Source organism: Dipodomys ordii, unplaced genomic scaffold (assembly GCF_000151885.1).
Source record: "Dipodomys ordii isolate 6190 unplaced genomic scaffold, Dord_2.0 Scaffold1, whole genome shotgun sequence".
Lineage (NCBI taxonomy): Eukaryota > Metazoa > Chordata > Mammalia > Rodentia > Heteromyidae > Dipodomys > Dipodomys ordii.
Window position 1 is genome coordinate 49131624 of NW_012267217.1, and position 12109 is coordinate 49143732.

A 12109-nucleotide genomic window follows, 5' to 3' on the forward strand; every position below is an offset into this window, starting at 1 on the left:
GTTTTCTGGTGGTTTATTGGAGATAGGAGTCTCACGGTCTCTCCTGCCCGGGCTGGCTTTGAACCTCTATCCTTAGATCTCAGCCTCCTGAGTAGCTAGGATTACAGGCGTGAGCCACCAACGCCTGGCAATAATTTAGTTTTGTTTACCTTCTCTATGTAGCTCTTACTGAACATTACTGAAGTTGCCTTCAGGCTTCTCCATGGTTCTACTGCACATGTTATAGCTTCTATTAAATATATAGTAAGTTTTTATATGATATTCTCTATTAAGCTCCAAGTTCCTATGGACTAGACCTTCTTTCCACTTTAGATTATGCCTTTCTTAAGCTCCAGGCTTACGTCTCTACTTATAGACTTAAGCATGTCCAAAGCGAAACTCATACTTACTACTGATTGATAACAAGTTGAAGATGATTCGTTCTTCTCTGGTAGCAGCAATAATGATTTCATATTTTCATTGTCTGTACAATCCACAGGCCGCAGACCAAATATGTTACTGTAAAGTAAATACAGATGGATTTAAGTAAATAAAATGTGTGACTTGATTCTTAACAAAACGGATGCATGAAGGAACATTTTTTTTCAAGGTCCTTAATAATACAGAATTTTAATTAAAATAAATGAGTCAAGCCAGGCGCCGGTGGCTCACGCCTGCAATCCTAGCTACTCAGGAGGCTGCGATCTGAGGATCACGGTTCAAAGCCATCCCGGGCAGGGAAGTCCGTGAGACTCTTATCTCCAAAAAAATCACTAGAAAACTGGAAGTGGCTCTGTGGTTCAAGCGCTTGCCTTGAGCTGAAGAGCACAGGGACAGCGCTCAAGAGTTCAAGCCCTATGACCAACTGAAAAAAAAAAAGGCAGAACTCAAATTAGGTATGAGGACCTAGTAGCAAAAGCTTCTAAAGTAAATGGAGAAAAGATGTAAAATGTCAATATAACATCAGATCATAATAGGGAACATTTTAAATTGCATATTTTATAACTTACACATCAATTTGTCTATAATTTTGTATTCTTCTGTATTCAAATTCATGTTTTAAATTGTAGTTCTTAATGATTAAACACTATGGGCTAGATGCTTTCAAATGCAATACAAATCATTTACTATAACTAGTGTAGTACTATATTCTATAAACAAATATAAAATTAGAGTAATTTACAGACTAGGAATTTAGATCCACTAGAAGAAAAACTATGACACACAATAAACAATTTAATAAGGTATTGAATGGTGCACTTTAAAATTTAACTTTAATATTCTATGTACTCAAATTTTATCAACAAATTAGTATTGTTCTGAGAACAATTTGATGCAGATTTCTCAGCAAGGACTGATTTACATCAGACTGTTACAATAGAGGAGACTTTATAGATGACAGTATGACCATATTATTTTATGTTTTATTGTTATTGTAAAGGTGATATACAGAGGGGTTGCAGTTACTTAAGCCAGGTAATAAGTACATTTCTTTTTGGACAGTGTCATCACCTCTTCCTTCATTTTCTCCCAGGTTTTCCTTCCCAACCCCTCACCCAAATTGTATAGTTCATTTTCAACATCTAGTGAATTATCACTTCATCCTTTGTCCCAACATTTCTGTGCTCTTTTACCCTGCCCATAGAAGATAAACTTGCATACAAGACTAAAGATACAAAAACCAAAAACAGTGACAAAGGAGAAAACAAAAACAAAAAGCAAAATAACAAAAAAAAATCTTGTTTCCATTTCTTGGAATTCATTTAGATAAACATTTTATATGATCATATGCACATAGCTATTAAGCCTTTGTGATTCTCTCCTAAGAATATCCTCTATTAGTCTCGATGAGTGAATGCCTAGAATCATGTGCAAGTGTAATTTTTTTGTCTTTTATCATCCAGTGCACTTACTTGTAGATTTATAGGCACATTCTAGTTACAACAAATGAGGGAAGCCACATGCAACAACCCAATTAATAAATGGGCTAAAGACTTAAAGAGGCTTCTCCAAAGAAAAAGTAAGAATTACCAATAGACACATGATGAAATGTTCCACATCTCTGGCCATAAAAGAAATGCAAATCAAAACACTGATATCCCAACTCACCTCAGTTAGGCCATTTTCAAGAAAATTAACAATAACAGATGCTGGTGGGGATGTGGCCAAAAGGAAACACTACTATACTGTTGGTAGGAATGTAAACTTGTTCAACCACTCTGGAAATCAGTATGGAGGATCCTCAAAAGACTAAACACAGAGCTGCCCTATGACCCAGCAATCCAATTCCTGAGCATTTATCCAATAGACCACAAACAAGGCCACACTAAAGCTACTAGTACTACCATGTTTACTGCAGCATTATTTACCATAGCCAAGATATGGAATCAAACCAGTTGCCCCTCAGCGGACGAATGGATAAAGGAAATGTTGTGAGGGAAGGGATGGTAGGGGAAAAACAAAGGAGCTAACAATGCTCGATAGGAAATGTACTCATTACCTTACTCATATAACTGTAATCCCTCTGTACAGTATCTTTACGATAAAAAAATACAAAGAAAAGGAAAATGTTGTATATATGCACAATGGATTCTAAGCTTCCATCGGAAAAAATGATATTGTACCATTCGTAAGGCAATGAAAAGACTACAAAAAAACTGTATTAAGCAAAGTAAGCCATACCCAAAGAACAGTATTATCTTATACAAAGAAAATAAGAGAGGAACGGGATCCAACCACTTGACTAAGGGGACATTCTTTTTGTACATTTTGTCATTAGAGGGTAAACGAAGGGTTCCCTCACCTTCATGGCTTTCACACACATCCACAAATTTTTTTTTTAATTACAGTTCACTGAACTCTATGAGACGTTCTTCAGGGTGTCTCATAAGGTACAAGTTTTAGCACAGATTTACTTTAATATTACAGGATTCAAATAGGGAAAAATGCTCCTCATGTAGAAAATGGGAGTTAAACAAATCAAAATGATAGTTCCTGAGTTTAGCTTTTATACTTGCTGAACTGGGCAAAATACATAGATCATGTCAGCCTAGCAACTATGGTTTTGGGTAAGTAAAAGAGGATGAGGACCACTCATACCTCAGGTAATCTTCAGAACTTCCTTTCCCCAGATGATTTTCATTCTTCCAGTCTCTAATATATATTTACTTCACATATTTTCACTATTTCAAAGGAGAAGGGAAGATTCAAACAAATATCTCCTCATAAGTTACAAGAAGACACTTTGGCAACTTGTCATTAAAAGAGATGTATGGTGGGAAGGAAGCTTATCTGCTTTATTATTATTATCTTTTAGTAGCTATAAAAAAGGAGTTAACATTCAATTAAACAAAGCAGTTTATAAATACAATGAATCTTGATCAATGTCATCTGTTAGCATTCTCCTCCATCCCTTCTAACCCCAACCCTTCCCTCAACTTTCTTAATTTTGTAGAATATAGATTGAATTTTATTAATGCATCTCCCCACTTCTTCCCTTCATCTAAATCTGCTCGATCACATCCCCCAACTTTTTTGTTTTTTGTGGGTTTTGTGCCCGTCTGGGGGCTTGAACTCAGGGCCTGGACACTGTCCCTGAGCTTCTTTTGCTCAAGGCTAGCACTCTTACCACTGGAGTCACAGCACCACTTCCAGCTTTAGGTGGTAGTGGGGAATTGAACCCGGGGCTTCATACATGCAAGGCAAGAACTCTACCAGTAAGCCACATTCCTAGCCCATCATCCCCCAACTTTTGAGGACCAGTTTCCTAGTGTTTATTATGTTAAGATTGTGAGTAGCCTAAGAAGTCATCTGCTTTTTTAGTTTACTTCCATTTGATATTTGATAATACTTGGCAATATAATTTTCCTATCTCCTCATCAATCTAGCCTGCCTCAATTCAACTAACAGGCACTATTGTCCACTTTTAAATAACTTCAAAATTACAGGGGTTTGCTTGTTATTCTTATTCCTTGTATGTGCTTTCAAAATATTATTTTAACATATTAGACTATGGCAGTGAGTTTCCAAATGAGCAATTCATAATATTTTGTGGTTTTTAAGATCATGACTTTTGTACATAAAGATCATTAAAATTCATATGAAAGCCAGGTTGGTAGTACACTTGCCATGAATGTGCAAAACCATGGGTTTCATTCCTAACACTTAGAATTAAAAAAAAAAAACTCATGTGAAAATGCAATGTGTTTAACAGTATATGAAAAATCAGCATGGTGAATACCAATTTTATACCATACTGAATATGTAGGAAAGAGTCCTAAAGGAAACAGAGTAAAATATTAAGCATGAACAAGTGTGACTGATCTATGATAAAACAGGTTATATGCATAACCCCTTGAATTTAAAGACAATTTTATCAATGTCCTTTGTAAGAGAAATTTTGATGGCAAAATGGGAGACAGGTAATGGGAGACAGGTAATGGATTGTGATAAGAAATGGGCCACAGAAAATGCCTCTATGATGACTGGTATTCATAACTATCCAGTTCATTGTTGCTCTTCTAACAGTGTTGGATAAACACTGACAGTCTGTATTCTCAGATTCTACTTTACACGCAGGTCCACACCATTTACCATCCTCTGGAAAATCTTTCTCCAACCAAGGTAAAATGCAATTGATTCTACTTCTACTTCCTGATTTAAAACAAAGAGACACAACTCACTGTTTACATTTAGCCCAGACAATCTCAGGGTATTTCAAAAGGAATCTCATCCACTGTACTTGATATTTCCCAATTTCATTCTTTAATGCTCAGATACCAACTGTACCTACTCACACAGGCAATAAATGACAATCAAAAAACAGAAATCTGAGTAGAAGAACCAGTATTCTAGCTCTTAAACTACCAAGTGCAAAAGTGAACAACAAAAAAAGTCACACAATATGCTATCAAAAATATCACTACACTTACAGGGCTTCTTAACAAGGATAAATTTTTATACTTCAAAAAATATAGAAGAGCCCAGTCAAGTACCCTTTAGTGCAGTGATAGATGACATTAACATAGTTATTTTACACAAATACAAGTCCACTATGACAATATAAAAAAATGTTTATAGACAACAAACAACACTTAATTCTATCCCATCAATTATGACTTTAAACCAAAAATAAAGCAACAGCCTGATGCACTTGACTTTTAAAACAGTGCTTTGTAAAATCACAAGCGAGATTCTATTTTACATTTAGGATATTTACTACACAAAACTTATTTCATATGGTCTTAAAACACATGGTCCCTCAACTCAAATTATAGATGGATTCTGTGTACGCAAAGGTCATTAAACACACAGCCCTCCAGCACTGCTAACACACTAGACAATGGCATATTACAAGGCTACAGATAAAAAAACAATCAGTTAAGGCAGTTATGATATATGCACATAATGACCATTAAAGTTATATGAGAACCAGGTCCTGAGGCATGGGAAATGGAGCCTAAGGTATTGTGTGTGCCATGTTTCTGCTTTGTCATGGGACACTGACATGTATAATTAAGCAGATTTACATGCATAAGCTTACAAAACATATAGTAAGAGAAGATATGGACATATCTAAGATGTCTCTTTTATTATTGGCCAAAGGGAATTTTGGTTTCTCTCCATAATATTTGAAGGCACTAACACACTGGAATTAGATACTTAGGGTGAAAAATGAGTATTCCTGTATTCCCTTTGTAAAAAGTGGTGTTATATACAAGAAATGCAACATGTTGTCACATATATAAGGTACTGCCAATTGTGGTTGCTAATGGAAAATGAGGATAAAGTATTCTTCACTGTAGAAGGAAGATTATTTCTTTAAATTATCAAACATTCTGGACTTAAAACAAGCACCAACAATTGAAGTTGCTATTTTTTTTATGTCAGAATCAGTAATGAAGGAAGAATACACAAGGATTCTTTTTTATGTCAGATTCAGTAATGAAGGAAGAATACACAAGGATTCTTTTTTTTTCTGTGCCAGTCCTGGGCCTTGAACTCAGAGCCTGGGCACTGTCCATGAGCTCTTTTGCTCAAGGCTAATACTCTACCACTTGAGCCACTGCTCCACAACAATGATGTTTTTCTAAACATAAATATATTCTCTATCTTCTAGTGTGAAATCTAATGCTATACATTGAAATTAAATGTCTGGAAATATGCAGGATTTAGAAAACATTGCCTTTAGCGAGGTGCCGGTGGCTCATGCCTGTAATCCTACCTACTCAGGAGGCTGAGATCTAAGGATCATGGTTCAAAGCCAGCCCCGGCAGAAAAGTCCATGAGACTCTTATCTCTAATTAACCACTAGAAAACTGGAAGTGGTGCTGTGGCTCAAGCAGTAGAGTGCTCGCCTTGAACTGTAGAGTACAAGGATAGCACCCAAGCCCAGAGTTCAAGCCCCACGACCGACCAAAAAAACAAAACAAAAAACTGTCTTTGCCTACACTCCTACTGAGAAAAAGTTCATACTTAACAACGAGTATCAAACTGATAAAATGAAAGAACAAGTTAGGAGGTAAAATATGAGAGGGATTTCACATGAGTTAAAGAACAGACACTGTGAGATGAAGTACTCTTAAGCCCAGGACTAGTAGCTAACATATGGGAGATGAACATGGAGAGCCTGGGGAGAGAAGCAGCAGCATGATGGCTGAAATATATGGATGCAGCAGAAGAACGTCTTCTATCAAGCTGAAGAATCCAATCACTGTGTGCTCATGTGTAGGAGTCAAATACAATCCGAGAAACTGATGAAGCAGATCTAACGCAATGGACATTAGGAGAAATGGACTGTAGGCATGAAAATTAAAAGGCACATGTACCTATTAACTATATGGAACAATGCAATACAAATATAATTAAAGAAATTTTATTACATAGAAAAATATCAACACATTAACTGAATTTATAAATGAGTCATGACAATATTTTAGAATTTTTTTCTACATACCACATCTAACACTTCAGTTTTAGTGCCCTATCAAGGAAAAATCTCTTGTAATTCAGTGAGTACCGTATGATTCTTTACCAACAACATACCTTACACGATGAATCTTGCAAATTTTATTTTTCTCGTTATTTAAACATTTTATCACTGACCAAAAAATAATTTTTATTCTATTCTTTTATAACACAGTAGAGAAGATCTTAAATATTCTTTCCTCTACTGTATTTCTGCTTATTCTTTTCCTTGTGATTTTAAATCAGTTTTGGAAATGTTTCGTATAAAACCTATAAAGATACAACTCAAGACTTTAAATTTTAAAACTCTGATAGAAGATTGAGTGTTCCTAAGTTACTGCTTCTTGCATCTTGAGCTAATATGAAACACCAAAAAATCACTGCTACTGACATGCACTAATATTCTATAAGAAAGTAGTATGTGCATGAATAAAATTTATATATATTAGAATCAGCACAATGACTTACTCATTTTACACACAACATGAATACATGTGTATGTACATATAGGGGAAAAGTCAAGATTGCTTTATAATCACTTTGAAAAAATATTTATACATTCACTAACTCTTTTTTAATATACTTAATGTAACATCAACTTTTAGGCATTTTAAAAAAATGAGATAAAAGTTAGTTTCAATTTTCACAGAACTCAATGAACAAAACAAAGAATATAGTGGGAATTTTAAAATCTGGTGATGCTTCCAAGACCTGAAAAGGGAATGAAGAAAAAGGGTAGCATACCCCAGCAAAGAGTAAAGTATGTAAAGGACTTTAAGTGAAGATGTATAGCAGATTACATACAACAATGACGAAAATAGAGAGGTGAAAGAGAGGAAAGAGCAAGAAAGCAAGCAAGAACAAATGTACACACGAGTGAGCACTGGGAAAGGGTGTTTCTGTGTTCTAGAGATAAAATCTGTGGCCAGTTATGAAAGAACAAAGAGAAGGTATTAAAAAGGGAGTTCCTTCTAAGGCAGCAAGAAACCTTAAAGAGTTCCTAGACAGCCATAAGCAGAAAGATGGCCTCAATAGAGGACAATTGGTAAGCTGGGGTTACAGAATTAAATTACATGTCTGTCCCTAAAACATGTGTGTGCCTTCGGACAAATAACTTAAACCTCTGTGCTTCACTTACTTCTTAACCTATGAAATAGAGCTAATTACCTACTTTTTAAGATTATTTCAAGGACCAAATTATTTAATACATCAAAAGTGCTTAGCAGACATTACCAGCTCCATGTTTGCTTACTATTGTACTTTGCAATAATTAGGATGTTTACTAAGGAAAATATAGTAACATTTTTAACATTAAAGTAATTAAGGTAAATTTCCATTTCTGGTATGGTACAAACTAAAGATAGAGTATGGACCAAACCCAGGCACTCATGGTTCATGCCTATAATCCTAACTACTCAGGAGTCTAAGATCAGAGGAGTATGGTTCAATGCCAGCCCAGACAGCAAAGTCCATGAGACTCTTATCTCCAGTTAACCACCAAAAAGTTGGAAGTGTGGCTAAGAGTAAGAATAGAATACCAGCCTTGAGCAAAACGCTAAGGGAGAGTGCCTTGGCCCTGAGTTCAAAACCAGAGTATGAACTGCATGAATACAAATCCTTTTCCCAACCAGAATCCTTTCTTTCTTTTTTTTGTTTTTGGGTCCGGTTGTGGGGCCTGAACTCTGGGCCTGGGCGCTGTCCCTCAGCTCTTCAGCTCAAAGCTAGTGCTGTACCACTTGAGCCACAGGGCCACTTACGGCTTTTTTCATTTTGCTTATGTGCTGCTGAGGAATCAAACCCAGGGCCTCAGGCATGCAAGGCAAGCACTCTACCACTGAGCCACCTTCCCAGCCCCCCAACCAGAATCCTTTCTAATCACTAAGACTGATGAAAAGAAATCACTTACCAAAAGGTTAAACTGATAGGTCCAATGTTTCAACTTCACCTAAGGGCAGAGTTCACAATACAGTAACACACTTCAATCCCCTTTTCTCTATAGGAATGACAAGCTATCTTTCATTTATTGCCTAAAGCTGAGCTGTGAATGTACTACAGGCTAGTACCAGGTGGGGAGGAGGTGGGTAAATCCAAACTTACACACTTAGATCATCCAGTATGCAAAATATTCGCAGAGCATTTTTAACTAATGATAAATTTATCGTGTCAAGATAGTCCATGGATGAAATCTTTTAAGAACAGCTACAAAATTCCAAACGCAAAAATTTAATTTTTCAAGTCACTTTGCTATGAGCAGGAAAATGTACAATCACTCAAAAGAGAAACATGTCATTCTTTTAAAGCTACAAAACATAAATTATTTTTGTAGATGATTTGTTTTTTTTTAAAACCTTAACTAGAGCAAGAAGTTAGAGTGATCCACTTAAGAATTCAACATCCATTCCAAAGAAAAGTGTAACAAGTACCAAACACGTACCAAATATAAGTAGAACAAGTACCAAATACAAAGTCCTATATATTTGTAAGGGAATAAGAAAAAGGAAAGAGGGAAGGAGGAAGGGAAGGAGAGAAGGAGACAAGACCCTGTTATTTTACACAGACTGCAAATAGTTCTGAATTAAATCTTACTCTAACCTCTACTCTAGATTTTCATATAATCTTGAGGACTGTGCTAGGAAACCATGCATCATCCTGTTTTACAAAAGTGTCCATTTACTCCTAACTAGAGTAAACACATAGTCAGAAATAGTCAAGTGAAGGGAAAAGTGATAGAAGGAATATGTGAAAACTTAACAGGAAAGTAGGCACTTAGAAGACTTCCTGATCTTTTACTCTGCCAAAAGAAAAATGAAATTATATAATTTGCAAGAAAATGAATGGAACCGGAGATGATCATGTTGAGTGAGATTAGTCAAGCACAAAAAGCCAATTATCACATGTTTTCTCTCATTTGTGGAATCTAACCTAAATTATAATGGCAATAGCTGCTCATGATGATAATGACACATGAATGTTAAAGGGAAACTGTCTCGGGGGGGCTAGGGATCAGGAAGCAGAGAAAAGAGAAAAAGGAAAAGACACTAAAGAGTAAAGAGCATAGAAAGTGTTACTTACACTTTCCAGCATAAAACCCACAAAACACTGAAAAAGAAGGGAACAATGAGGAGAATATAAGAAGGGGTGAGTTTGTCCTGCATGTAAATATGAAATTGTCACAATGAAACTTCCTCATATTATTAATGTACACTAATTTAACAATAATGGAGGAAGGGATAGAAATGAGCTTTGTATACTCTCAGGACAATAATGTTTAGAACACTGGCAGTCACCTAGGCAAGAGAGGTCTTAAAAAGTATCAAGACTACAGCAAGTACTATGGGTAGTCACAATCCCATAAAAAGTAGTATACCGTGGATATCCGTGGGGCAGATTTAAAAAAAGCATGTGACATTTATTCTGACAAATACAAGGAACCAGTTCTACCACCATAGAAGAGGTACAACTCATGGAAATTTGGTTATAGACATTCTTGTCATACAGTAAAGTGGTACCAGAAGGTGGCAAATTTTTATTTTCATCTCATCTGACAAAAGGAAAAAAAATAGTATCTTCATTCATTGAAAAACTTATTCTCTGTACACATACATGTGGCAGAAGGGCTGATGTACCCCTTGACTACAATAAGAAGGTAACAAGAAGTAAATATACTACCACCTAATTTCTATAGGCATGGATACAGACATGAGCAATCAAGAAAGACAATCCAAAAAAAAAAATCAAGATGAACTCAAAAAAATAAGAAACTGCTACCATAAATAAGTGTTCCAAGTAAAGTGTAAGAATGTATAAACATTAGAAGGCACATTTTAAACAAATGCAAATAAATTAATTAATTTTTAAAATGCTCTAAGAAAGGGGTCAGGACAAACTGTGGGAAGATGATGAGTTTAGAGGTCAGTAGCACTAGACCATCCAGGACCTCATAAACTATGTTTTTGGATTTGAAATTCATTTTAAACACATTATAAGGAAGCCACTGAAGACAATTGAGGAAATACATGATTTAGTCAAACTTGTACTTATTGAAAGTGCTGAGGCCACAGTATGAGTAATGAATTAAAGAAAAGCAATCTGAAAAGGAAGTGACCAGCAGGAAGCTGGTAAGGTCAATCAGGTGAATAGTCACTACAAAATAAAGCAAACTGCAGTAACATAAGACATTATAACCAACAGTCTGCAAATAATAATAATAATGTTTAGAAACAGCAACTATTCCAGTATACTTATGGATCAAAACTCATTTGCACTCCTGTCCTTATCCAACATCAACCCCAACCTCTTTTCAAAATTCTCTTTCCCAACAGTCCTATTTGAACAACTACTGGTTCAATGGTCACTTAATACATGTCTATTTAATTTACATTGAATACATATGAAGATTTACTTTCCCAGGGACAGACAATATCCAAGTATTCAATAGCTTAAGGTGATTATACTACTGAATGGCTGGCATCTGGCATTGACATAAACATTACACCTGGCAGAAAGGTCTACAAGACAGTGCTGGGCTAAAGAGTGCCATTTGGCCAGGTAAGCCTATGAAAAAACAGGTGTCTGGTCTCTATGAGTCGTGGGAAGGTAGAAATCACTGTCTCATGCCCCTCCTTGTATATTAATAAGTCCTCACAGTGCAGTGAAGAATCATGGTGTACAAACCACAAGACAGGCTCCAGGGTTTTGGCTCATTAATCCTTACTCTGCTCTGAGGAAATAGAAAAACAGCAGGCAGCACCCATGTTTTATAGGTGAGGACATCAAGGCACCGAAATTAACCTGCTTGAGGCTATAAAGTCAATAATGGAGTCACAAATAAAAGCTGGATTCCCTAACACCCTGACTGGTGCTCCATTCATTAAAGTAGTCATGGCTGATTTAAGGACCCAAGAATGGAAACTATTTCATTTCACCTGACCCAAGCAACCATTTGCTTTATAAAATGGTTTGCTATACCCAAAAGAGGGCCATATCTGCTGGGTCTTTTCATAGATATAAATATGTTAGGTCCATGTACACATATATACAGACACACAGACAGATAAACACACACACACACACACACACACACACACACAATTTTTTGAAAAAACAGATCAGGAGGTATCCCAAGTTTCCTCAACTACCTGACAACTTGCATAGGAAACACAGG

General features: G+C 36.0%; 1 protein-coding gene across 1 annotated transcript in view; it reads right to left on the reverse strand.

The window, feature by feature from the left end:
* Positions 1-12109, reverse strand: part of Bard1 (BRCA1 associated RING domain 1) — a 63208-nt gene that overhangs the window by 26110 nt on the left and 24989 nt on the right. The window contains exon 7 of the mRNA XM_013017437.1: positions 390-498. Within this exon, the coding sequence (XP_012872891.1) occupies positions 390-498 (109 nt within the window). The remainder of the gene's footprint in view (positions 1-389; positions 499-12109) is intronic.